This window comes from Ovis aries, chromosome 18 (genome assembly GCF_016772045.2).
Source record: "Ovis aries strain OAR_USU_Benz2616 breed Rambouillet chromosome 18, ARS-UI_Ramb_v3.0, whole genome shotgun sequence".
NCBI lineage: Eukaryota > Metazoa > Chordata > Mammalia > Artiodactyla > Bovidae > Ovis > Ovis aries.
Genome location: NC_056071.1, coordinates 57,174,720 through 57,201,313, shown reverse-complemented (window position 1 = coordinate 57,201,313; position 26,594 = coordinate 57,174,720). Strand labels below are relative to the sequence as shown.

The 26,594-nt window shown below is 49.4% G+C and overlaps 1 protein-coding gene across 2 annotated transcripts; it reads right to left on the bottom strand.

Annotated features, from left to right (window-relative positions):
• Nucleotides 1-14,718: 14,718 nt before the first annotated feature.
• On the bottom strand, nt 14,719-25,950 carry LOC101119509 (serpin A3-8). 2 transcript variants are annotated; one of them, XM_042235433.2, is made up of 6 exons: nt 25,895-25,950; nt 25,200-25,242; nt 23,396-24,031; nt 21,307-21,580; nt 18,513-18,663; nt 14,719-17,450 (listed from the first exon to the last, which is right to left on the bottom strand). In XM_042235433.2, the coding sequence occupies exons 3-6, from the start codon at nt 24,027-24,029 to the stop codon at nt 17,256-17,258; spliced, it is 1,254 nt and encodes a 417-aa protein (XP_042091367.1). In that variant the 5' UTR covers nt 24,030-24,031; nt 25,200-25,242; nt 25,895-25,950; the 3' UTR covers nt 14,719-17,255. The 2 variants fall into 2 exon arrangements, with proteins under 2 accessions (XP_042091367.1, XP_011954394.2); XM_012099004.5 differs by lacking the exon at nt 25,200-25,242.
• Between the last annotated feature and the right edge of the window lie 644 nt (nt 25,951-26,594).

The window sequence follows — 26,594 nt, the reverse complement described above, 5'->3', positions numbered from 1 at the left end:
CTTTTTTTAAATATATGTGTTCTATTGCCTTTTTTTTTTTTTTTTTTTTTTTTTACTTACTTCCCTAGTGGCTCAGACAGTAAAGAATCTGCCTGCAATGTGGGAGACCCGGGTTTGATCTCTGGGTTGGAAAGATGCCCTGGAAAAGGTAATGGCAACTCATTCCAGTACTCTTGCCTGGGAAATCCCCTGGGCAGAGGAGTCTGGTGGACTAAAGTCAATGGGGTCCCAAAGAGTCAGACACAACTGAGTGACTAACACTTTACTTACACCTTTTTTAAGGAAAAAATCTTTCTCCTATGTAGATTTTTTTAACATTGAAGTATATCTGATGTATGTGCATGGTTTTCATATCATCATTTTGAGGGAATAAAGGTCAGAGAGGAGTAAATATACACCTTATTTTATTTTATTTAAATAACTCTATTTTGGCTGTGCTGTAAGACTTATGAATCTTGGTTCCCTGACCAAGAACTGAACCTGGGCCCCAGAAATGAGAGCTCTGAGTCCTAACCACTGGACCACCAGGGAATTCCCCACACCTTCTTTTAAACACGTTCATTTTCCTGAATGTTTATAATCCAAATGATTTTATTTTAGAGGAGCAGCTCCTCAGGAAGACAAGTAATCATTTAAAAACCTTTGAATCTCAAAAAAATGTCTTCCTTTATATCCCCTCTAGCTCCCCCTTGTCTGTCTTTTTTTTTTTTTTTTGATGCAGAATTGCTGGAAAGAAATGTCTCCCCTTGCTGCACCCCTTGTGCATGGCTCATTCTCTCTGAAATTCTACCACCTGCTTTCTCCTCCCACATGTCAACTGTCACTGCTCCTGCAAGTCACCAAAGACCCCCACTTGGTGTGTCCAGCCTGTCCTGTGAACGCTCTTTGTCCTTTCTCTCTCCCACCGTGTCCCTGTGACCCCTCCCCCCCTCGTCCTTTTCTGTCTCTTTGGGGGCCATCTTCCTTTCTCTTGTCCCTGCAGTGTAGTCATGCCTGATCACGGGGCCCCAGGTTCCCTGCTGTCCACACTGTCACCAGAAGTCTCGTCCCTCCCCCCTGTTAGCACATTTCCGGGTCCTGCTCAGATTTCCTTACTCAACGCCAGATCCTTAGAAGCAAATGCTGACTGTTCTTTCCATCGTGGATGCGGGCCACGATGCCAGGCATCGCAGGTCTATAATCAGGAGCTCATCCTCTCCCTCCCATATCCTCCTCCTCCTGTGTTACCATCTCTCCAAATGGCTCCCTCCAGTTTCCTAAGCTCCCAAGCTGGCAACCTGAGTGTCATCTTTACTGCAGACTGTCCTGACCTCTTCATCAATAATTGATCCCTCAGTCTAATCTATGGTATCTCCTAGCTGTGTCTCGAAACGTCCCTTTCCCTCTATTTTCAGATCTCTATCCCCTGATCTATATCCCTTGACCAACTACACTCTTCACCTTAATTCCCTCGATTGTCTCCTAACTGTGTGCCGTTCCACCTAGGCAGAGCAGTGTTGAACTGTATGAAGAAAGCACTGGGTCTGAGGAAGTGGGGGGATTGCATCCAAGCAGACTCAAGGTTAACCATTTTACTAGTGAGCATGATTTTACAGAGCTTCACGCACAGATCACAGAGGTTCAGGGAGCACAAGGCAGCTCCACAGGCTCACTCGGCATTCCAGAACTCAGCTGGGTTTAGAGTCCAGACATCCTCACTGTCTTATTTATCGCACATTTGCTGGGGACCACCAGCCTCAGCCAGGAATTCTACCTTCTTGGCGCTGCAGTACCTCACTCAGACCACCAGAGGACCCCATGGATCACACAAACAAATCTGGTCTTAAAACTTGCTGAATGGGAGGGCCCATCGTTTTGACAGCGTCTCAGTAAGGTCTCAAACGGGGAAGTTAGGAGACATACAGGATTTCATTTGCTGGAGTTACTGCATAGTGCCTTTAGGGTGATAGAAAGTGTGATCAGAGTTTACAAACAGCATGATAGGTCAGTGGTCTTAGCTTTGCAGCCCACGAGTCTCTGCTGTTCCTCTTAAATCAGTTTGCTGTGGCCTTATCTGGGTACACAGGGGGTTTAAGAAGCTGCTGTAAATCCATTCTGGACTTAGAGAGTACCTGTTGGGTATGGCATGTCTTTCTGGGAAGTCCTGGTACAGTTTTCTTTGCAAATTGTGATTTTACTTCCATTGCTTATTGGGATTGACAACTTTGCCCAGAAAGAGGATGCTCTGGCTGTCCTGGAAACTGATGACCATCAGAAGAGACTGTTGAAATGCACAGTGATGGATTAGGTGCTCCTAGCAGAGAAATGAATCTTGATGCCCATGGTGGCAGCTGCTTCAGTGTGCTCCTCGGTCATCTAAACCACAGCCGTTATGCAGCACCATGGGGCCAATAGGACTTCACACACTTAGATGCCAGAGCAGGTGTTTGGTTTGGCTGTGAGGGCAGGCAGTGGGGTGGGTCTGTGGAATCCAGCCTGTGAAATGTGTGGCCTGTGCGTTACAGTCCATGAGGTCGGAAAGGGTCGAACATGACTTAGCCACTGAACAACTATAACAATCAGAGCAGTAGCAGCGACAGTGATAGTTGCTAACTGCTGGTCTTTTGGGGAAGATGCTCTCTGGTCATTTAAGGGCAGTAGTAGTTCACAGGGTCAGGTAACTTGGCCGAGGCTGTGTGACTATTAAATGTCAACCCAAGATTTCAGCTGAAGCCTGCTGACTCCAAAGTCACCATGGATAACTGCAGGCAGGGGGAAACACAGCCATATATAAGTCATCCTGTGTATTCAAGCTCAAGGCACCATTGCCTATTCAAACTCAAAGTACCGTCTTGTTTCCAGATTACTTTATCTTTCCCCATTAGACTCTCCTATCATCCCTCCTGATTTCCCCAGTCTGAAACATAAAATCCCGTCATTTGGAAAACTCTCTGGTCATTATTTTCAATAGAATTATTTCTCCTTTGTGCCAGCCACTCTTGCTTCCTTCATCCCTGTAACCAGGGGAAACTATGACTTCCAGAGCATCCTCTGCCCTCTTCATGTCTGTGTCTGCACTGCTGAGATACTGGAAATCACACTGCTACACAGGTCAATGACCTGACCTCCGGCTCCCTATCCTGTCTGCTAGAACTTTGAGGTTTCCTGATGTCTCCTTGTCTCCTCCCTCCCAGACTTCTGCATTTGCATCCCCAAGTAAGTAGATAGCATCTCTCTGTAGCACAGGGAAAGCAGGAGTCATTTGAGGGGAGCTCCCTCACCTCTGGTCACGTGATTAGGGCCACACTCTCACCCTCTTGTCCTCTGTCTAGAATGGAAGGTGTGCCATGCCTCTGGTCAAAGGGCTCCTCTCTTGTGTGTGGCATCCTATCCATCCCCACCTCATCATCTCTGATTAACTTCTTCCATCTTCCATGGGATCACTCACCAAGAGCCTAATATCCTAGAGGGTGAAGTCAAGTGAGACTGAGGAAGCATTACTACGAACATAGTTAGAGGGGGTGATAGAATTCCAGCTGAGCTATTTGAAATCCTAAAAGTCGATGCTGTTAAAGTGCTGTACTCAATACATCAGCAAATTTGAAAAACTCAGTAGTGGGCACAAAACTGGAAAAAGTCAGTTTTCATTCCACCCCAAAGAAGGGCAATGCCAAAGAGTGTTCAAACTGTTGTACAGTTTCAGCATGTCACATGTTAGTAAGGTTGTGCTCAAAAACCTTCAAGCTAGGCTTCAGCCGTAAATGAACCAAGAACTTCCAGATATACAAGCTGGTTTTAGTAAGAACAGAGGAACGAGATATCAAATTGCCCAATATTCATTGGATCGTAGAGAAAGCAGGGAAATTCCAGAAAAGCATCTACTTCTGCTTCACTGACTATGCAAAAACCTTTGGCTGTGTTTGTCATTGTTCAGTCGCTCAGTCCTGTTTCCCTCTTTGCGATCCTGTGGACTGCAGCACGCTAGGCTTCCCTGTCCTTCACTGTCTCCTGGAGCTTGCTCAAATTCATGTCCATTGAGTCGATGATGCCATTTAACCATCTCACCCTCTGTCATCTGCTTCTCCTCCCACCTTCAATCTTTCCCAGCATCAGGATCTTTTCCAATGAGTCAGTTCTTCACATCAGGTGGCCAAAGTATTGGAGCTTCAGCATCAGCCCTTCCAATGAATATTCAGGGTTGATTTCCTTTAGGATTGACTGGTTTGATCTCCTTGCTGTCCAAAGGACTCTCAAGAGTTTTCTCCAGCCCCACAGTTCAAAAGCATCAATTCTTCAGTATTTCTCCTTCTTTATGTCCAGCTCTCACATACATACATGACCACTGGAAAAACCATAGCTTTGACTACATAGACCTTTGTCGGTAAAAAGTGATGTGTCTGCCTATTAATATGCCATCTAGGTTTGTCATAGCTTTTCTTCCAAGGAGTAAGCATCTTTTAATTTCATGGCTGAAACCACTTTCCAGTGAGTTTGGAGCCCAAGAAAATAAAGTTTGTCACTTTCCATTTTTTTCCACATCTATTTGCCATGAAGTGATGGAACTGGATGCCATGATCTTAGTTTCCTGAATGTTGGGTTTTAAGCCACGTTTTTCACTTGCCTCTTTCACTCTTTTGAAAGTAGCTGGTCTCCCATGATGGGGTGCTGGGGGCAGAGGGGTGGGCCTGGGGGGAGGAGGGCCCAGCTCAGCTGCAGGATGGGGACGCCCAGGGTTGTGCCAGCAGAGGTCAGGGTTAAAGCCCCTGCTGGTGGTCACGAGGGCACATCCCAGGCCCTGGGGAGGAAGGAGTGAACCTGGGCATGGACCCAGAGCCCCTGGAAGTGGGCAGCAGGCAGCAGGGCCCCTTCCTGTTCTAGGCCTGTGGTCCAGTGGATTTGATCACAGGCACAAAGCCTGCTCCTGGGCTGGTTTGGGAGGCTGAGGCAGAGGGATCCAGGGTCTGGGGTGGGCCGAGCATGTGTGGGAGGTCAGGGGCTTATCCTCGGGGACCAGGCAGCAGCAGGGCGTGGAGTCAGGCAGAAAAAGGTGGAGACACACAGGAAGGAGTGCAGTCCCAGGAAGGTGGTTTATTGCTGTGAAGGTCTCGGAGCCTCCTCATGACCAGGACACAGACTCCCCGTGCATGTGGAGCCCCCAGCAGAGTCACTCACCTTACCAGGGGTGAGCAGGTGGGGACAGGCTGTGCCGAGGGACCTGGGCACCCAGTTCCTTACCATGCAGAGTGGAGCTCTAGGCTTCACTGGGGTTGATGACTTTGTCCAAAAAGATGATGCTCTGAGAATCTTTGCCGAGTATGGAAAAAAGAAATGGCCTGTTTAAATGCACCATGGTCATTGGGCATATGAATCCAGAGAACAGGTTAACTTTACTTCTGTGGCAGCAGCTGCTTCTGTGCCCAGCTCCCCCACATCCACCTGTCGGGACACCAGAGCAGTACCCACCGGAGATGGGCTGGGCAGAGGTGAGCAGTCGCCTAGTGCCTCTAAGGGGACAGACTTTCATCCACCTTCTGCCGCTGGCCTGTCAGTTTGTCCACCCAGCAGACCTCTTCGCTGGTTCACATAGACGTGACCCATGGCTGTGCAAAGCGCAGTCAAAGGCAGTAAGTCCTGGGCCCTGGGTCAGAGAAGTAAAGCGCAGGGGCTCCCTGATCTGGATTCCTCTGTGTCTGAGTCCAGAGATTCTGCTGTCCCCCAAACACCCCCTAGTGCAGGGGGAAGGACCATGTCAAGGCACTTTTATTTCAGCAACTGTCCACAGTCCAGCCAGGTCGAAGCAGCAGATGAGCGGCACTGCTTTCTGCTCCTCTCTTGCCCCTGCTGACGTGTCCCTGACCCCTCAGCTACCTTGCCTCGGATTGGCTTCCCAGCCCTGGACCATAAGGCCCCATAGCCCTTGTGACTCCTTTACCAGGTCCTCTGGCAGGTGGGGTGTGGGGGAGACTGCAGGGCTGCCCAATCACCGACCCGCCGCTCCCCAACCGCCCCCCCGCCCCGACTCCTGGATTCACTCTAGCTTCTCTGTGGCTCAGAGGTTAACACGTCTGCCTGCAATGCAGGAGACCTGGGTTCGATCCCTGGGTCACAAAGATCCCCTGGAGAAGGAAATGGCAAGCCACTCCAGTATTCTTGTCTGGAGACTCCCATGGATGGAGGGGCCTGGTGGGTTACAGTCCACGGGGTCGCAAAGAGTTGGACACGACTGAGCAGTTTCACTTTCTTTCACTTTCTCTGCTTCTAGGACCGCAGTACCAGGACCCCTGGTGTTCTTCTCTAGTTGCTCATAGTGCATTTTCATCGCAATAGCCCTGAGCCATTGTTAGTCACTGCTGGGCTCTGCACATGAGCCAAGAAGTATCATGTTCCTTTTAAAAATGACAGGATTCAAGGGTAGAGGACTTTAGTTATTTGCTGCCATGGACAATATAATTGGAGCATGAAAGTTGAAACAGTGTTAGTCGCTCAGTGGTGTCTGACTCTCTGGAACCCCATGGACTATAGCTCACCAGACTCCTCTGTCCATGGGATTTCCCAAGCCAGAATAGTGGAATGGGTGGCCATTCCCTTCTCTAGGCGATCTTCCCAACCCAGGGATCCAACCTGGGTCTCTCATTGCAGATAGTTTCTTTGCCCTCTGGGCCACCAGGGGAACCTCCCTTTGGAGGGTGGGGATTCACTGCTGACCCCACAGCAGAGTCTTTCCAGTGACTGCTTTCTGGGTCACATTACATTTAGGGAAAATGGGGACCAGTCCCCAGCACTGTTGGACCACAGCTGTCCTTGGCTTGAGGATTTTAGAGTGAGGGTGATTTTATAATGAGACATGCAGTTATTTTGCAAATTCAAGATTATCCAAAATCTGCCTGACCTTCCACATTTCAAGCTTTGATGCAGAGGACGAATTGTCGGAAGTTTAAAGACCTACCTGGGAAACTGCCCAGTTCTGGGCCCCTGTCAATGCTGCCAGGTCAGCCTCGCGGGTGAAGACTTTCGTCGCACCCAGCTGGGGAAGGATGTTGTCCAGGTGATAGTCCCTGGAGATGGAGAATTTTGGCAGATGGAGGTCACAAATCTATGCCTAGGAAGTGAGAAAAAGCTTGAACATTTGTTCTCTTGACTTGGGGCCTGCCTGCCTTTCTGCCACCTCACAGCAGGTCTGGTTTTCTCTCCTCCATTCGCTTCTCCCTGTGATGAGTGCCCCTTCCTCAGCTTCTAGACCCCTCAGGCTAACCCTCCTTAATTCACTAATTATCCATTTGCATCTGCAGCTGTCTCACATGCCAGGTAGTGCGCCAGGGCTGGGCTGTGGAGGTTCCTGGGCCTGACCTTGTGAGCCCCTTAAGCCCCTCTTTGCAGGAAGCAGGTGGCTGGCAGCGACCTTTTTGTCTTTCTCTGTAGCAAAGCTACGCATATGAATTCCTTCTGGTTGCTCTGGGTCTTCATCGCTACCCACCGGCCTTCTCTAGTTGTGGCAAGTGGGGGCTACTCTTTTTGCGGCGTGCGGGCTTCTCCAGCAGCGGCTTCTCCTGTTATGGAGCACAGGCTTAGTTTCTCCATGGCATGTGAGATCTTCCCAGACCAGGGATCAAACCTGTGCCCCCTGCATTGACAGGCGGATTCCTAATCACTGTACCACCAGAGAACTCCAAAACTATAGCTTAAAACTTTTCACCAGGTGCCCTCATGCTTAACTAACCTCTGGTCTAAGCACCCCTTTCAAAAGCTTTTGATCACACAGTGCCTTAACTAATCTGTGGATTCTTTTCTTTGATTAAAGAAGTAGAATTGAAGAATAAGGAATTATCAGGTGACTAGACCCTTTCCCCAGATTCCCCTTCAGTATCTGGGGAGCAGATGCTGTGAACAAGACAGTGTCTAAAAAAGGTCACAAGGAGTCCACAGGTGTGTACTCAGTGGGAGATGAAGAATCTGACCCATGACCTCGATGGTTAACTGAGACTACATCCCTTTTTTCCTTTTAAAAACTTTCATGGTCAACCAGAGTCTTAGGAATTAGTTCTAGAAAATGAATCCAACTTCTCCCCATGTTGCCAGACTCTTGAATAAAGCAAGCTTTCCTTCTCCAACCAACACTTGTGTCTCCAGTACTGGATTCTTGGTGGCCAGTAGCCCAAACCTGAATTCCGTAAGAGCTCTGCTCCTCAAGCCTGCAGGGCATGGAGACACATTCACTCTGATAGGGATCCATAGCTGCTGGAAGACTATGCTGGTGGGGCTGCTTCACGGGCACCAGGAAGGCTTCCTGCAGGAGGTGGCATCCAGCCTGGATCATAAGGAGAGGACTAAGCTGGCTGGGTGAAGAGGAGGGCAGGAGGCAGGAAGATGTACTTGTAGGAAAGAGGGAAGCAAGGGAGGCTGCTCCACAGCATGAGGGCAGCCTGAGGGTGGGCTGCAGGGAAGGGCGGGGCTGGGCAAGGACTTACTGAACCTCCTCCATGGGCCAGGTGTGTGTAGATCTATGTCGCCTCAGTGCTTGCAAACCAAGGTGTCTGATGAATATTCTGTCCATTTACAGCTATTCACAGAGCCCCCCAAATTAAAATAAAGTCAGCCACTGTTTGCCCATCTATTTGCCATGAAGTGATGGGACCAGATGCCATGATCTTAGTTTTCTGAATGTTGAGCTTTAAGCCAGCACTTACTCACTCAGTTCAGTTCAGTTCAATCTCGCAGTCATGTCGGACTCTTTGAGACCCCGTGAATCGCAGCACGCCAGGCCTCCCTGTCCATCACCATCTCCCGAAGTTCACTCAGACTCATGTCCATCGAGTCCATGATGCCATCTAGCCATCTCATCCTCTGTCGTCCCCTTCTTCTCCTGCCCCCGATCCCTCCCAGCATCAGAGTCTTTTCCAATGAGTCAACTCTTCACATGAGGTGGCCAAAGTACTGGAGTTTCAGCTTTAGCATCATTCCTTCCAAAGAAATCCCAGGGTTGATCTCCTTCAGAATGGACTGGTTGGATCTCCTTGCAGTCCAAGGGACTCTCAAGAGTCTTCTCCAACACCACAGTTCAAAAGCATCAATTCTTTGGCGCTCAGCCTTCTTCACAGTCCAACTCTAACATCCATACATGACCACAGGGAAAACCATAGCCTTGACCAGACGGACTTTAGTCGGCAAAGTAATGTCTCTGCTTTTGAATATACTATCTAGATTGGTCATAATTTTTCTTCCAAGGAGTAAGCATCATTTAATTTCATGGCTGCAGTCACCATCTGCAGTGATTTTGGAGCCCCAGAAAATGAAGTCTGACACTGTTTCCACTGTTTTCCCATCTATTTCCCATGAAGTGATGGGACTGGATTCCATGATCTTCTTTTTCTGAATGTTGAGCTTTGAGCCAACTTTTTCACTCTCCTCTTTCACTTTCATCAAGAGGCTTTTTAGTTCCTCTTCACTTTCTGCCATAAGGGTGGTGTCATCTGCATATCTGAGGTTATTGATATTTCTCCTGGCAATCTTGATTCCAGCTTGTGTTTCTTCCAGTCCAGCGTTTGTCATGATGTACCCTGCATATAAGTTAAATAAGCAGGGTGACAATATACAGCCTTGATGTACTCCTTTTCCTATTTGGAACCAGTCTGTTGTTCCATGTCCAGTTCTAACTGTTGCTTCCTGACCTGCATACAGATTCCTCAAGAGGCAGGTTAGGTGGTCTGGTATTCCCATCTCTTTCAGAATTTTCCACAGTTGATTGTGATCCACACAGTCAAAGGCTTTGGCATAGTCAATAAAGCAGAAATAGATGTTTTTCTGGAACTCTCTTGCTTTTTCCATGATCCAGCGGATGATGGCAATTTGATCTCTGGTTCCTCTGCCTTTTCTAAAACCAGCCTGAACATCAGGAAGTTCACAGTTCACGTACTGCTGAAGCCTGGCTTGGAGAATTTTGAGCATGACTTTACTAGCATGTGAGATGAGTGCAATTGTGTGGTAGTTTGAGCATTCTTTGGTATTGCCTTTCTTTGGGATTGGAATGAAAACTGACCTTTTCCAGTCCTGAGGCCACTGCTGAGTTTTCCATATTTGCTGGCATATTGAGTGCAGCACTTTCACAGCATCATCTTTCAGGATTTGAAACAGCTCAACTGGAATGCCTTCACCTCCACTAGCTTTGTTCGTAGTGATACTTTCTAAGGCCCACTTGACTTCACATTCCAAGATGTCTGGCTCTAGATTAGTGATCACATCATCATGATTATCTGGGTCGTGAAGAATCTATTTTGTACATTTCTTCTGTGTACATTCTTGCCTCCTCGTCTTAATATCTTCTGCTTCTGTTAGGTCCATACCATTTCTTTCCTTGATCGAGCCCATCTTTGCATGAAATGTTCCCTTGGTATCTCTAATTTTCTTGAAGAGATCTCTAGTCTTTCCCATTCTGTTGTTTTCCTCTATTTCTTTGCATTGATCACTGAAGAAGGCTTTCTTATCTCTTCTTGCTATTCTCTGGAACTCTGCATTCAGATGCTTATAGCTTTCCTTTTCTCCTTTGCTTTTCTCTTCTTTTCTTTTCACAGCTATTTGTAAGGCCTCCACAGACAGCCATTTTGCTTTTTTGCATTTCGTTTCCATGGGGATGGTCTTGATCCCTGTCTCCTGTACAATGTCATGAACTTCAGTCCATAGTTCATCAGGCACTCTATCTATCAGATCTAGGCCTTTAAATCTATTTCTCACTTCAACTGTATAATCATAAGGGATTTGATTTAGGTCATACCTGAATGGTCTAGTGGTTTTCCCTACCTCAATTTCAGTCTGAATTTGGTAATAAGGGGTTCATGATCTGAGCCACAGTCAGCTCCTGGTCTTGTTTTTGTTGACTGGATAGAGCTTCTCCATCTTTGGCTGCAAAGAATAGAATCAATCTGATTTTGGTGTTGACCATCTGGTCATGTCCATGTGTAGAGTCTTCTCTTGTGTTGTTGGAAGAGGGTGTTTGCTATGACCAGTGCATTTTCTTGGCAAAACTCTATTAGTCTTTGCCCTGCTTCATTCCACATTCCAAGGGCAAATTCTCCTGTTACTCCAGGTGTTTCTTGACTTCCTACTTTTGCATTCCAGTGCCCTATAATGAAAAGGACATCTTTTTTGGCTGTTAGTTCTAAAAGGTCTTGTATGTCTTCATAAAACCGTTCAACTTCAGTTTCTTCAGCATTACTGGTTGGGGCATAGACTTGGATAACAGTGATATTAGAAACCCTAGTAAGATGGTAGGTGTTGCAAGAGGGCATCAGAGGTCAGACACATTGAAACCATACTCACAGAACACTAGTCAATCTAATCACACTAGGACCACAGCCTTGTCTAACTCAATGAAACCAAGCCATGCCTGCAGGGCAACACAACACGGGCAGGTCATGGTGGAGAGGTCTGACAGCATGTGGTCCACTGGAGAAGGGAGTGGCAAGCCACTTCAGTATTCTTGCCTTGAGAACCCCATGAACAGTATGAAAAGGCAAAATGATAGAATACTGAAAGAGGAACTCCCCAGGTCATTAGGTGCCCAATATGCTACTGGAGATAAGTGGAGAAATAACTCCAGAAAGAATGTAGGGATGGAGCCAAAGCAAAAACAATACCCAGTTGTGGATGTGACTGGTGATAGAAGCAAGATCCGATGCTGTAAAGAGCAATATTGCATAGGAACCTGGAATGTGAGGTCCATGAATCAAGGCAAATTGGAAGTGGTCAAACAAGAGATGGCAAGGGTGAACGTTGACATTCTAGGAATCAGCGAACTAAAATGGACTGGAATGGGAGAATTTAACTCAGATGACCATTATATCTACTACTGCGGGCAGGAATCCCTCAGAAGAAATGGAGTAGCCATCATGGTCAACAAAAGAGTCTAAAATGCAGTACTTACTCACTCACTAAGCATTTACTGAGTGCCCACTGTGTGTTAACCCCTGTTGTTGTTGTTCAGTTGCTAAGTCACATCCGACTCTTTGCGATCCCATGGGCTGTAGCATGCCAGGCTTCCCTGTCCATCACCAACTCCCAGAGTTTGCTCAGCATCAGTCCTTTCAATGTATATTCAGGCTTAAGTCCTGTAATCTTATTGAGAATATATTCCTGTACAAAAGTGTCAGAGTCCCCACTCTCGAAGAGTTTTGAGTGTAGGAACGGGCACTAATGAGTAAACTGGCAGTTAAAATACATATTGTGCTTTATTCTTTGTAACAGAGTGGGTCAGGTGGACTTCTATCTCAAACCATGTATAAAACTTAGCTCAAAGATTTCCCTGGTGGTTCAATGGCTAGAGCTTCACACCCCAATGCAGGGGGCTCAGGTTCAATCCCTGGTCAGGGAACTAGCTCTCACGTGCGGCAGCTAAGACTCTGTGCAGCTAAATAAAGAAATGTATATTTTTAAAAACTTTACTCAAAATAGTTCAGAGACCTAAATATAACAACCAATCCCATAAATATCAGAGAAAAGCAAAATTAACATCCTTGGATTTGGCAATAGATTCTAAAACCTGACATCAAAAATCATGAGCAACAACAAAAAAGGAGATAAATTGAACTTTCAAAATCAGAATTTTTTTTGCATCAAAAGACACTATCACGAGAGTAAAAAGACAAATTACAAAATGAGAGAAAATATTTACAAATCAAATACCTGATGGGAAAATTGTATCTATAATACTTAAAGAACACTTACAACTCAACAACAAGAAAATCCGATGAAAAATTAAACAGAGGACTTGAATGTCATTTCCAAAGAAGATACACAAATGGCTGGTAAGGACTGAACAAAATCTGTATGTGTGTGTGTGTGTGTGTGTGTGTGTGCGCGCGCTCAGTTGTGTCCGACCCCAAGGATTCTAGCCCACCAGGCTCCTCTGTCTGTAGAATTTCCCAGGCAAGAATACGGGAGTGGGTTGCCATTTCCTCCTCCAGAGAATCTTTCCAATCCAGGAATCAAACCTGTATCTCTTGCATCTCCTGCATTGGCAGGAGGGTTCTTTTTAATGGAGCCACCAGGGAGGCCACCTGGTCAGAAACAAATCTGACCCTCATTCATACATAGAGAAATGCAAGTAAAAAGCACAGTGAGATACCACCTGATATCTACTAGAATAATGATGATAATGATAACAGTATATGCTGCTACTGCTGCTAAGTCGCTGGGATTCTCCAGGCAAGAACACTGGAGTGGGTTGCCATTTCCTTCTCCAATGTGTGAAAGTGAAAATTGCAAGTGAAGTCGCTCAGTCGTGTCCGACTCTTAGCGACCCCATGAACTGCAGCCCACCAGGCTCCTCCATCCGTGGGATTTTCCAGGCAAGAGTACTGGAGTAGGTGCCATTGCCTCACGTTACATGCGCTTTAATAATATATAATACCAATAGTAATGATAAATAAACAACCGGTGTTGTCAAGAATACGGAGTAGTTAGAACCCTCATACACTGCTGGTGAAAATAAAACGGTGCAGCTGCTGTGGAAATCAGCTTGGTGGTTCCTCAAAGAATGAAAGGTAGAGTTACCATATGACCCAGCAACTCCACTCCCATGTACACACCCAAGAAAAACGAAAATGCATTTTCACATGACAGCCTGTACCTGAATGTTTGCAGTAGCATGACCCCTTGAAACCTGAAACAGATAAATGACCAGCAACTGACAAATGGATAAACACAGTATGATATCTTCAGACAACGGACCGAATTCAGCCAGTGGAATTCAGCCATAAAAAGGAATGAAGGACTGACTCACGCACCCCGTGGATGAACCGTGAAAGCATCAAGCTACGTGGATGAAGCCAGGGACGAAAGATCACATACCGTATGATTCCCTTTATAGAAAATGTGCAGACATTAAATCTGGAGACAGAGAAAGCATATTAGCAACTACTTCTTAGTGTTGGGGAAAGGCAGTAGTGCAGAGTGAGAGCTTAACGGGTATGGGGTCTCACTGTTTGTTTAGTCATTTAGTTGTGTCTGACTCTTTTTGGCAACCGCCAGGGACTGTAGCCCACCGGGCTCCTCTGTCCATGGGATTTCCCAGGCATACTAGAGTGGGTTGCCATTTCCTTCTCCAGGCGATCTTCCTGACCCAGGGATCCAACCCACATCTCCTGCCTTGTAGGTAAATTCTATGCCAATGAGCCCACAGGGAATTTAGAGATGATTTTTTGAAAGTTGGTAAGTAAAACTTGGTGATGATTGCACAGCAATTGAGAATGTACCAATTGCCATTGAATTTTACACTTTACAATGATTCACTTTTAGGTATTTAAATATCATCTCAATTTCAGAGAGAAAAAAGAGAGAATTTGATGTAGGGTAACTAAACTCCCTGTGTAGCCATTGTTTGGATTCTAATTGAAAGAAACCAATTAAAAAAAAAACACACAAATATTTGGGAACCACTGAGGGAAGCAAAGACTTGATATTTGAAAACATTAAAGAATTACGTTTTATTTTCAAAGTATGATGTACTATTTGGGGTATGACTTTTAAAATTCTTATAGTTAAAATGTAAAGGATGTGCAGGATTTACTTCGAAACAAGAAAAAAGGGGAAAGTGATTGAGAGGTAGAGAAAAATGACCCTGGCCCTATACTGATAATGACTGAAGCTGCTGATATGTGTGTGTGTGGGGGGGTCATTATGCCATCCTCTTTATTTTTGTATAGATCTGAATTCTTCTGTAATAAAAATCTAAAACACGCAAAAAAATCATTGAGGACGGGACTGTGCTTTATTTATCAGTACTGAATAGACCTTTGGCCTGAAGTGGGCACTCAAGGGAATGAATGAGTTAATAAACAAATGAATGGATAAAACCATGCATCTCATCGTAGCCCCTGCTGCGCCCTCCCTTTAGTGAACATCAGGAGAAAGAATCAAAGATCCTGAGAAGCCAAGGAAAAATGAGACTGGATATGTTTAAGTGCAGGCAATGGATGAATCAATTAAACACAAAGTCAGAATGAACAAAGCTGGGAGAAAATTAAGTCTTGCTCACACACCTTTTAACCCATAAAATTCCTGCCTCTGCACTCTGTTTGGCGGCTACCATCCCTGCCACCAAGCCAGCTCAGGAAGGACAAGGCTTTTGAATTACAAAAGTTTTGCAAGCCTTCTTTCTGCTGCTGCTGCTGCTGCTAAGTCGCTTCAATTATGTCCGACTCTGTACGACCCCATAGACGGCAGCCCACCAGGCTCCCCCATCCCTGGGATTTTTCAGGCAAGAATACTGGAGTGGGTTGCCATTTCCTTCTCCAACGCATGAAAGTGAAAAGTGAAAGTGAAGTTGCTCAGTCTGTCCGACTCTTAGCGATCCCATGGACTGCAGCCTACCAGGCTCCTCTGTCCATGGGATTTTCCAGGCAAGAGTACTGGAGTGGGGTGCCATTGCCTTCTCGGCTGAGTACCTATTAACTTTGCTGTTCATGCTGCATTAAAGTAGAAAGTTCAGTAGATTATTCATTACTATTTAAAAAGCACTCTAGCCAAAATGAAGAAGCTGCTATGACGTCACATTTGCAAGAGTCATAAGCCAAGCTCCTAGTAGGCAAGATCAAGGACGTGAACCCTGTTCTCCACTCATTCCTCCTCTCCCTCTACAGCCTGGACCACTTTGGACCCATTTCCTGCAACATCTGCTTTAAAGCCCAGCCTGCATCCTGTCCTGGCCCTGAAGCTCTTCTCTATACAGCAGCTGGAGTCATTTTCCTAACAGTCATTTCTCCTCATCTCGACCCTCTGTTTAAATCCCTTTAAAGCTTCCTAGGACTCTATGGAAACTTCTCAGAATCCTTGCTGAGTGCCAGAGCCCTGGTTCTCCAGAGGCTCCATCGTGGCCCCAACCTCTCTGCAGCCCCTCCACATCCTGCTTCAGTTGTGTCCAGTTTTTTTCCCTACTTGATACTGTCCCACTCATTTTTCTTTTTTTCCCTAGCTGGAAACATTCTCCACTCTGTTTACCCTCAACCTTCTATTTTTCCTCTACTGGCAGACCTGAGATCCCTTCCTCCAGGAAGCCCACTCTGACTTCCCCTGAGTTTGGTCCTCCCCTCTCAGCCTCCTTGTTTATCACCTATATTCCCCGTTATATCCTAAGTCCCACGAGGACCATAGCTGAAAATCCTTATGAGCAAAATGGCTTTGTGGTTTAGTGTTCCTCTGACATCCATCTGGTTAGGATAACATCCTGCCTGCCATAATCTCTAGCAGTATGGCCTTTTTAGGGAATTACAGAGCCTCTATTTCTTCATTGGTAAAATAGGATGAGGAACAGCAAGTATCTCGTGTGATCAGCTCAAGGACTAAATGGGTTATTTCAGGTAGCAGTCTGAGCAGGCTGCCTGGCAGAGAGACCTCAACCCTTCATTTGTGGACGATGTCATTATTGCCCAGAGATGTTCTCCCTGGAGGCGACAGAATCCCTGATCACAGCGAGGGGAGGCAGGGCTGGGTGTTGCTCCTGCTGCACATATGTGCTTGCTGCTCTTTCACTCCAGGACACCTCTTATGCCTGCTGATGGGGATCCACTGTCAGGGGAGGAGGTGGAACTGGTCAGGAGGTGACGGAGCTCAGCTGAAAACCTGGAAGTAGCTGGTCTCCCAGGTTGGGGTGCTGGGTGGCAGAGGGGTGATCCTGGGGGAAGGAAGGCCCAGCTCAGCTGCAGGAGGGAAGGGTCCAGGGGCTGTGCCGGAAGAGGTCAGCGTTGGAGCCCTCTGCAAGTGAGCATGAGGGGACATCTCAAGTCTTGGGGAGGGAGGCGTGAACTTGGACCTGGAATCAGAGCCCCTGGAAGTGGGCTTTGGGCAGCCAGGCCTCTTCCAGTCCTGGGCCTGTGGTCCAGTGGGCTTGGTCACAGGCACAAGACTGGCTCCTGGGCTGGCTGGTGAGGCTGAAGCAGAGGGCCTTGGAAGTAGGGTGGGCCTAGTGTGTGTAGGATGTCCGAGGGGCTTGTCCCTGGGGCCCAGGCAGCAGCAGAGCGTGGAGTCAGGCAGATCAGAGGGGAGACACACAGGAAAGAGTCCAGTCCCACGAAGGTGCTTTATTGCTGGTGTAGGGCTCAGTGCCTCCTCCTGAGCAGGGCAGACTCCATGTGCACAGGGGCCCCCAGCATCACCACTGTCACCTTCCCGAGGGTGAGCGGGTGGAGTTGGATAGGGGGGCTGCTCCTCGGTGCACAGAGGTCAGGCTGCTCCGAGGGACCAGGGCACCCAGCTTCTTCTTCAGTGGACCCGCCATTCGGAGGGGAGCTCTAGGCTTGACTGGGGTTGGTGACTTTCCCCAAAAAGATGATGCTCTGGGTGTCTTTGAGAACTATAGCAATCAGGAAGGGCCTGTTGAAGCTCAAGGGGATCTTGTTTATGGACGTGATTCCCACCTTGATTCCTGTGACAGCAGCTCCTTCCGTGCCCTCCTCGCCCACGTCAAGCACGGCCTTGTGGACCACCTGTGGGGACGCCGGAACATTACCCACTGGAGACAGGGGAGGCAGGGTGTGAGCAGGGGCCTGAGCGCCTCTGGGGACCGACATTCATCCACCTGCTCCTGGTCTGTCACTGCGCTGTCAACCTGCTCAGTTTGTCTGTCCTCCCATCAGACTGTCAGCTGGTTTGCCATCGTGATGCACAGGTGTGCAAAGTGAGGTTGTCAGTGATGGGTCGAGGGTTAGAGAAGCACAGAGCCGGGACTCCCTGGTTCTGGAACCCTCTCTGAGTCCAGAGACTGTGATGCCCCTGAATTCCCCCTAGTGTAGGGGCAGGGGGCACATCAAGGCATTTTTTTTTTTTTTTTTTTTGCAGGGAACTGGCACAGTCCTCCAGGTCCAAGCAGCAGATTTGGGTGGAAACAGCTCTCCTCCTCTCCTGTCCCGGCTGACATGTCCCTGAGGCCTTGGCTACTTTGCCTAGGACGTGATCCCCCATCCCTGAACCCCTCTGGCTTCTTAGCACCGTGTCTCCTTTACCAGATCCTCTGGCAGGTGGGGTGCAGGAGAGACTGCAGGGCTGTCCAGCACCTGACCCCCTCATTCACTCTGATTCCTCTGCTTCGGATAGCAGTACCAGGACCCCTGGTGTCCTTCTTTCCTGCCGTTAGTGTATACTCATCACGATGGCCCTGAGCCACCATTAGTACCTATTACTTCTTAACTGCTCTGCTAGACTCTGCATGCTGGGTAAGAACAATCACCTCCTTTTACAGATGAAGAAAACTGACGGCTATAGGATTTGCCTCTATAGGAGTGGAGAGTAGAGCTTGGCATGGAGTCCACCACTGATGTGACCCAGGTCTTTCCCAGTGATGGAATCCGGGTCACATATTTCAGGGAATGTGGGGACTAGCCCCAGTATGATGATAACCCAGCTCTCCTAGGCTTGGGGAGTCCTGGGAAGGGCTACTGAATTATAGGAAATTCAAGGAATTTCTAAATTCAAAATTAGTCAAGTATCTGCCTGTCCGCCCCCATTCAAGCTCCTAGAAGAAGGATGAATCGTCCAAAATTTGGACTCACCTGGGAAACCTCTAGCTTGTGGTCATCTGTGATTCCTGACAGGTCCGCCTCCTGGGTGAAGACTTTCTTAATTTCCAGCTGGGAAAGTATGTCTTTCAGCTTATAGTCACTGGAGATGGAAAACCTTGGTAGGTTGAGTTCATGTATCCGTCTAGGAAATACAAAAAATGAACTCATGATTGACTCAGCTTGATCTTCCGTGGTTTACTCTCCACCACCACCTTACCCCTGGGGGGAAAAGTACTTCTTTCCTCAAGTTTCTAGACCCATCTGGCTAACTCTTTCTGATTCATTAATTATCCTTTCCTTTCTGCAGGAGTCTAATCTAGGGACACTGCACAGAGGTTGGGACCTGGCCCTGTTCCTCCCCTGCAAGCTTGCAGGGCACAAGAAACACCCTCCTCTAGCAAGCATTCTACAACTGCTGGGAGACTGTGTTGCTCCACAGGCACCGGGAAGGCTTCCTGCAGGAGGTGGCATGGAGCCTGAGTCCCAGGGGAGGGGATGGATGTGACTGGGTGAAGAGGAGCTTACAAGGAGGCGGATACACTAGCAGGAACGTGGGAAGCCAGAGGGGCTGCTCCACAGCACAAGGGTGGCCTGAGTGTGGGCGGCAGGGAAGGATGGAGCTGAAAGGGGCTTGGAGGGGACCTGGGGGGCTGGAGGCTGCAGTCAGGGGACTTGGGGACATGAATCATCCAATTCAGAGTCTCTGTCTTGCCTTCCCGGTGAGTTCCTTGCGGGTAGAGCTGCTGCTTCTGAGCAGAGCCACCAGCAGATTCTTGGAGCAAGAGATGCTGTCTCCCACCCCAAGGCCTCCCTCCCTCTCTCTCTGTCTGTGTTACCCTTAAGACTCTTGTCAGGGTGTCTGGTCTTACAAATGCCAAATATGAGGAGGCTGTGACTCCCCTTAAGCTCTGGGTCCGTTTGGAGTACAGAGGTAACGATTCTCCTCATTGTCATTTCTCATTTAGCCATTCATCCTTTATCCATTTACTCAATAAGATATTACTGGACATCCTCCATGGGCCAGGAGTGTGTAGATCGATGTTCCCTCAGGGCTTGTAAATCAAGGTGTGTGGTGAATATTCTCTCCATTTACCTCTCTTCCCTGCACCCCTACCCTGTGGTAGCTCTTGGGGTTGGAGAGGGAAGGGCTGGGAAGGGATCACAGGCACGGCGAGGGCTCCCCAGTCCAGGGTTTCTTGGGATCTATAGGGAGGAGGGGCTTGGAGTCAGGAGCCCCAGGGTGTCAGGTCCCCTGGAGAAGAGTCGGGAAGCGGCTGCAGCTTCTACATCACTTGTGGGAAGATCTCTGTCCCTTATGGTTTATAAAGTGCCTCCCACACCCATCCCCCCTGGGTCTGCCCATCCCACACTCAGAACAGAGGGTCAAGGACACCTCTCCCCTCGCAGCAGGGAGCTGAGCCCCAGAGAAGCCCAGGGAGTAGCGGGGGAGTGTGAGCCTAGGAGTGGGACTCTGGGTCTGGGGCACCCCCGCCCCCGCATGCTGCCCACACCCCCTCCCTACCCACCCCTGCAGACCCTGGCCCAGCACTGCCTCTCCCTCTTGTCCCCCTGAGATCGGTCTCCTGAACCCCACCTCCTGGCCTGTGTGTCTACCCTCCATTTACCCAGAGCCAGGCCCCTCCCCACACTTCCTGCTCCTCCTGGTCCAGCCCCCAGCGGCTCCCTTGGGTGACCCCACTGGGCTCCTGGCTGGCCTCCCTGCCTCCATGCTTGTCCTGTGCAGGCAGTTCTTCACTAGGCACCCTGGGCAATGCTTTTAAAACATTACTCGGATCATTCACCCTTTGGGCCAAAACCTTGTGATGAGTTTCCATTTCCCTTAGATGCGGGGAATCAAGGGGTGTGCAAGGTCCCATGTAATCTGTTTTCCCCATGGTTTCCCTGACCTTGCCCAACTTCCCCTCTCACTCCCTCCGCTCTGCTGCTCTGGCCTCACTAATGCTCAACCACACCAGACTGGCTCCTGCCTCAGAGGCTTTGCACTGGCTGTTCCTCAGCCAGGAATGCTTTTCCCAACACAACCACATGGCTCACTCCCTCACCTCAAACATCACCCAAGGACACTCTGTTTACAATCACAAACTACCTTTGGGAATAATTATCTTTTTCCTTTATTATCCCTCACCTCTGCATTTCTCATCTCTCAAAGTAACAAACAATTCTGTTATTGTATTTGTTTCTTGTCTATCTCTTGCAATTACAAAGTAAATGCTGTGAAGGTGGGGGATTTAAGGGCTTATTTGCCTACCTACCATCAGGGCTTAAATTATTGTTATTATTATGAGAATAGTCCCTGGGGCGTAGCATGTCCTCAATTAATCTGTTCAGCCAGTCTTAAGTGGATGAATGAATAAATGAGTGATTATGATGGAAAGACTGTGCCAAGCTGGTCCTCAGCCTCTGTCCCACGTGAGCCCTCAACTGCCATCTTTCTCCCTCCACCTACAAAGGGTGGGGCCATGGAGAGAATGTGCATGAGTGTTGGGGGTTGTGTTGAGGGTCCTCATGACTCAGCACATGTTAGAGGCAGAGGAAACCTCAGCCACTGTCCCCTTTGAGGTCATCATCTTGTAGAAGGAGAAATTCAAGCCCAGAGCCACACAGGCAGCAAAGAGCAAGGTCATCACGGGATGGGCTCTCCCAGCAGTTCCCACACCCCCTGGACATTCCTAAGGCCTTGTTGCTGGGGGTCAGGAGTCCAGGAAGAGGGGGAAGGACTGAGAAGGCAGGTGGGCCCACAGCCCTGGGTCCTGGGGACAGTTACCTGGGGTACAGTGATTCTTGCCACCTCGTCAGCATCTCCGGGCTCAGCTTGGCTTCCAAGTCCTGCATTTTGCCCTCGTCGGGGAGGATGAAGAGGGCGCTGTCATTGCTGGTATATATGAGCTCCACTAGCGTGCAGCCCAGCTCCTCGTCCCGGAAGTAAGGGGTCACCAGGCCCCCAATGCTCATCATGGGCACCTCCACCGTCTCACTCTCGCTCACGTGGAACAGTGACTTGTAAGTTTCTTTGGGATCAAAGGGCGTCCTCCACTGGGCTGGAGGCGGAGGGACAGGTGAGGAGTCTGTGAGTGCAAAGACTGTGCCCTCTCCCTGCCCCACCCCCTGGTCCCTGAGAGGGAAGACCCTCCCCACACCAGCAGCCCCCCATACCACTTGCCTCTAGGGATGGCCCTGCTAGGTGTGACCTGGGAAGGTAGGCAAGCACTGGGAATGCAAGTGAACACAGACCGGATTGAAAAGAGGAACACAAAGCAAAGCTGGTTAATTGACCTACATGGGCAATCAACAGTAATGTGGAGGGCACGGGAGAGATAGAGGTGAGGCTGGGCCTGGGGAGATACGGGACCTCCTGGTCCTTCAAGGGCACAAGCGACCAGGGGTTAGTTGTTGGCTTTTCAGGGAGGACACATATCCTCACAGCCTTGTGAGCCTGGCTGGAGCAGGAGCCACATGGGGACCTGGAGGGCAGGGCCGGGTCAACAGAGGAGAGGACTCGGGTCTCCACACTGGAGGATGGATCCTCGCTGAGGCAGAGACCTCTAGGGGAGTTCAGGGCTCTGGGGCTTCAGGGAATGTGTATCCACCCCCGCCTCCGGCTTCCACCTCTGCTTCTGTCCTCCTGGTGAGAGGCAGGGGTGGGGGAAAGCAGGGCTGGCTGGGGTGCCCCTGGGAAGGAGATTTTGGAGGGAAAATGTTTCAGGATGGGATGGTAGGAGAAGAAAGCACAGTAGATACACAGAACAATCCAGGGAAAATCAGCCCCGGATTCATATTTCAGAGCAATTCCGTTCTCGGCCTTCATTTACAAATGAAAACAGTGGCCCCAGAGGGCCGTTCTAGGCTCTGCCAGGAACTCCTAGCTCAGGGCAATCTTGTGCTCACATTTGGTGGGTCTTAGACACCTGACCACTTCTGACTCAGTGATCCTCTCTGGGTCCCTATTGGCCCTTCTTGCTCCCTGTGCAAAATCCATCTGCCTCTACTCCTCCCCTTGTGAATATCCAGGCGGAGGTTTGCCAAGCTGACCTCCTGACACCGGGACCAGGCATCAGACCAGCTTGAAGCCGGAGGAGGATCCTGTCTAGGAGGCTCCCTTCTGCAGAGGCTGTTCCCGGATGGTGGCCTGACCTGTTCCACCCTAAGTTGATAGAAGACCACAGATGAAGACCCTGGGGGTTTGCAGGCTCCTCAGAGTCTGTCTCACCCTGAAGACCACTAGCCTCATCGGGAGCCTCCAGAGACCAAGTCCCCCAGCAGGTCAGAACCAGCCCATGGTGGGCACAGCTGAGGGTTCCCGAGGGCTCCAGCACCACCTCATCAGGAAGGACACACATAAGAGTGATAGGAATGGGAAGGCCCTTCCTCTAGCAGCCGGGTAAGATGAAGTCAGAACAAAGCTCTCCCTCTGCGTCAGACAAAGGGTTAGCAGCTTCCCTGCACTAACGTCCTGTAATGAGCATTGGAGTTTGGGAAATCCCCAAACACACAAAACCTATGGTTGGGGCAGGGTCCTGATACCCCAGCGTCCTAAACTGAGGACTCGTGTGCAGTCCCTAAGTGCTGTCTGACTCCAGGATCCTCTCTTCATGGGGTTTTCCAGGCTAGAATACTGGAGTGGGTTGCCAATTCCTCCTCCAGGGGATCTTCCCAATGTGGGAATCGATCTCATGTTTCCTGCATTGTAAGGCAGGTTCTTTACCACTGAGCCACCAGGGAAGTCTACTCCCATATAGTATTTTGCCTAATGACACAGTTGGCTGACCCAGAAGAGAAATAGCCTGAAGTCACAAAAAAACAAAAAAAACAAAAAAAAAGTGCATTTCCTTCTGAATACCAATCCGGGCACCTACCTTTAAAGTAGATATAATTCACCAGAATCACCTTCGTGAGTGGGTCGAGGTCCATGAACAACTCCACAATTTTCCCCTGAGTTTTATTCTTCACATAATCATTTATTAGACTCTTGGCAGCTTCAGGATCCTTGAAGTTGGTCGAGAAGGCCTCAGAGGCGTATAGCGCCAGGGCATCTTCCCTGAACTTGTCCAGCAGCTTCAGCTGCTCCTGCACAAACATGGCGTTGCCCACGCTCAGTTGCAGCTCATTGCTGGGTCGATTGAGCGTCTGCAGGAGGTGCTGGAAACCCCGGTGAATTTCTGTCTCGGGAGTCTCTGTGAGGTTGAACTTGAGACCTTCCAGGATCTCTGTCAGGGTGGAGCCACGGGCCCCCAGGGACAGGAAGCCCAAGGCTATGGAGATGCTCAGAGGGGAGAAGATGACATTCTTACTGGGGTTCTTCAAAGCCAACTGCTTGTAGAGGCTGAAGGCGAAGTCGGTGTTGCTGGAGGCTAATGCATGGTCATCCACAGCCGTCCCTTTGTGCTGTCCTTCTGGGGTCACATTCTCCGGGAGGCAGTGGACCCTGGAGCAGAGCCCAGCCATTAGGAGCCCCAGAGCCAGGAGGGGGGACATTCTCTCTGCCCTCATGTCTGAAAAGCAAAGCTCCTTTCAGTCTCCACGTGTCAGATGATGTCCCAATCCCCGCCCTCTGTCCCCCGTCGTCTCTGTTCTCTCGGCCCTGCTGCTCTGGGACCTCACAGGGGTAGGCACTCTCCTGGGCTCACAACACACACGAGGTGGCTCTGGGCTCCCTCTCACCCTTTGATCAAGTGCTGTGACCGTTAGCAATTTCCCCAGTGGAGAGACTGGGCGCAGAGAGGGGAAGGGGCTTTTCCAAGATCACACAGCAGGCAGTGGAGGAGTGGGGGTGAGGAGCCTGGGGTGCCTGGCTCCAGGGCGGGGAAGCTGGTGATGGGTGTGAGGTACCATCCAGTGAGAAGGCATCCCTCTCCCAGGACAGACTCCCTCAGAGGGCCCAGGAAGCAGGGCTCCTTTCCCACCGTGGCCCCTCTTTGTCCCCCCAGGAAGGAGCCCTGCACTGATCAGAGGACACAGCACCTCTCCCCGCCTCTGAGGGCAACGGTGTGACCTCAGGGAGGCTCTCCTATCGAGGTGCTGGTCACAGCGAGGGTTCAGGAGAGAGGCCGCCACAGGCAGCGGGAGCCGTGCTGTAGCCTGGCTGCCCTGAGGAGGGCTGCTGTAAAGAACAAGGAGGGCAGAGTGTTCTGCTCAGCTCCTGCCACGTGGACATGCGGAGGGTGTTTCCAACAAGAACCTGGAAAGGCCTCCTGGTGGGGAGAAGCAGGGTGAGCTCAGTCTCAGAGACCTGGTCGAGGATTTTGTTTGGACCACTTGTGAGTGCTGTGTGGTGACGAGCAGTGACTGCACCTCTCTGATCCTCAGTTCCCACCTCCGTCCAACACGTGGACCAGCTCAGGAGACATATAGGAAGATGCTGGGCTCCTAAGGGGACTTCCAGACGTGTCACCCCCTCCACTGGCCACCCTCTCTAGGACTCTACAAGCCAGACTATGATCCCTGGGGACAGAGGACAGAGCTACTGCCCGGAAGCCTCAGGAGAGACTGAGGTCAAACTGGTGACCTCAGCAAAGAGGGCTGTTTCCCTGCAGCCTCTGCCCCTTATCTCAGAAGAGAGAGAGCTGCTGGGGTGGGAGGGGGGAAGGCGAGAGAGACAAGAGGCAGAGATGGGAGGAGATTGGAGGGGAGAGAAGGAGGGCTGTAGGGTAGGAAGCTGACCTGATTCTTGTCCAGAGACCAGGGGAAAGGCCTTCACACAAGCCTGGGGAGAGAGGCAATCGATTGCCTAAACTGTTAGTTTACTCAGGAGTGGTACAATGGTTTTTGCCAAATGAGCTAACCGTTTGCTTCCAAAACTATTCCTGGAGTATTCATTTGTTCTGATGGCCAGGCTGCCTCTGCTTCTGAGCAGTCTGTCCTTTCAGTGCTGCACAGACTCAGCTCCTGTCTGCTTGCTGGGATCCCTGGAGGGACAGTGGAACCCAGAAAACCCCCCTGGTGACCCCGGAGCCTCTGTCCAGAGGGACCTGGTGCACTAATTCTGTCTCCAGAACTATATGGGAGCAGCGCCCTGTGCCGGGCAAGGAGACGCACCTCAGGGACCTTGGGGGAGCTCTGACCTGACACTGGATGCACAGCTGGATGGGGCACAGCTGGCTCGAATCACAACCCCAAAGACTCAAAGGCAGAAATTCTCCCAGAAGCCCTGGTGGCACATCCTTCCCTTTGCAGGATGAACACTGAGACTCAGAGAGAGGACTGGTCTTCAGAGGGCTCAGAACCCTCCCAGCATCAGACACACGTCCTCCCACCTCCCTTGTGCCTCAGGCCCTACCGACCCCTGATCGAGGCCAGAACCACCCTGGGAAAGGGGACCCTTGGCTCCCAGTGTGGGAGCATCACGGATTACCTACCTGTGAGATCGGGATGTGGGCAGTGGATCCAGAGCCGCCGCCTGCTCAGATAATGTAGCTTTGTCTCTTTGTTTGTCTATTTATCCTGCAAAGATCTCTTCTCTGGCTTGCGAAATATAGGAGGGAACAAGACCTCAGCCTGGAAGTGGGCAGATGAACATTTCTGGTAACAGGATTCATTAGGTCTATGCAAATAATCTAGTTACCGAAATAGGTTTTTGGGTTTTTTTCCCTTAAAAAATAGCCAGTAAATAAACCCACAAAAAAATCTTTCCCATGTTAGAGTTCTCTTCTGTTTATGAAATACTCACTGAGGAAATTGTGACAACTCAGAAAACATCAAATGAATCATTGAAAACTACTCCAAATTATTGTTTTTTTTAAAGAGTTATTGACTCTGTTTTATAAGTGTTTTATTCCTGGTCTGATATCGTCTTTAAGGATCATGGAGAAACCCTGAAAATGTAGAGACAGGCTTGTAAAATATTTCCCAGAATGCTAGCGTCCAGGGAAATCCAAGTTAACATTGTGCTGTGTTTCTTTATTACTCACTTTTCTTTGAAGTGTGTGCGTGTGTGTGTGTGCACATTTGCATATGTGATAGGACATGATTTTAAAATGCAATACACTATTTGTTTACAACTTGATTTGTAAGTTGAAGCACTCCTCCCCCACTCCCACAGAAGGGGTGTGAGCCCGA

Coding starts and splice junctions, on each gene's coding strand:
- LOC101119509 (XM_042235433.2), bottom strand. CDS start 24,029: ATGAGGGCAGAGAGAATGTCCCCCCTCCTGGCTCTGGGGCTCCTAATG. Junction 21,581..23,395: donor GAATTATATCTACTTTAAAG/GTAGGTGCCCGG, acceptor CTCCGCCTCCAG/CCCAGTGGAGGACGCCCTTT. Junction 18,664..21,306: donor CAAGAATCACTGTACCCCAG/GTAACTGTCCCC, acceptor TGTATTTCCTAG/ACGGATACATGAACTCAACC.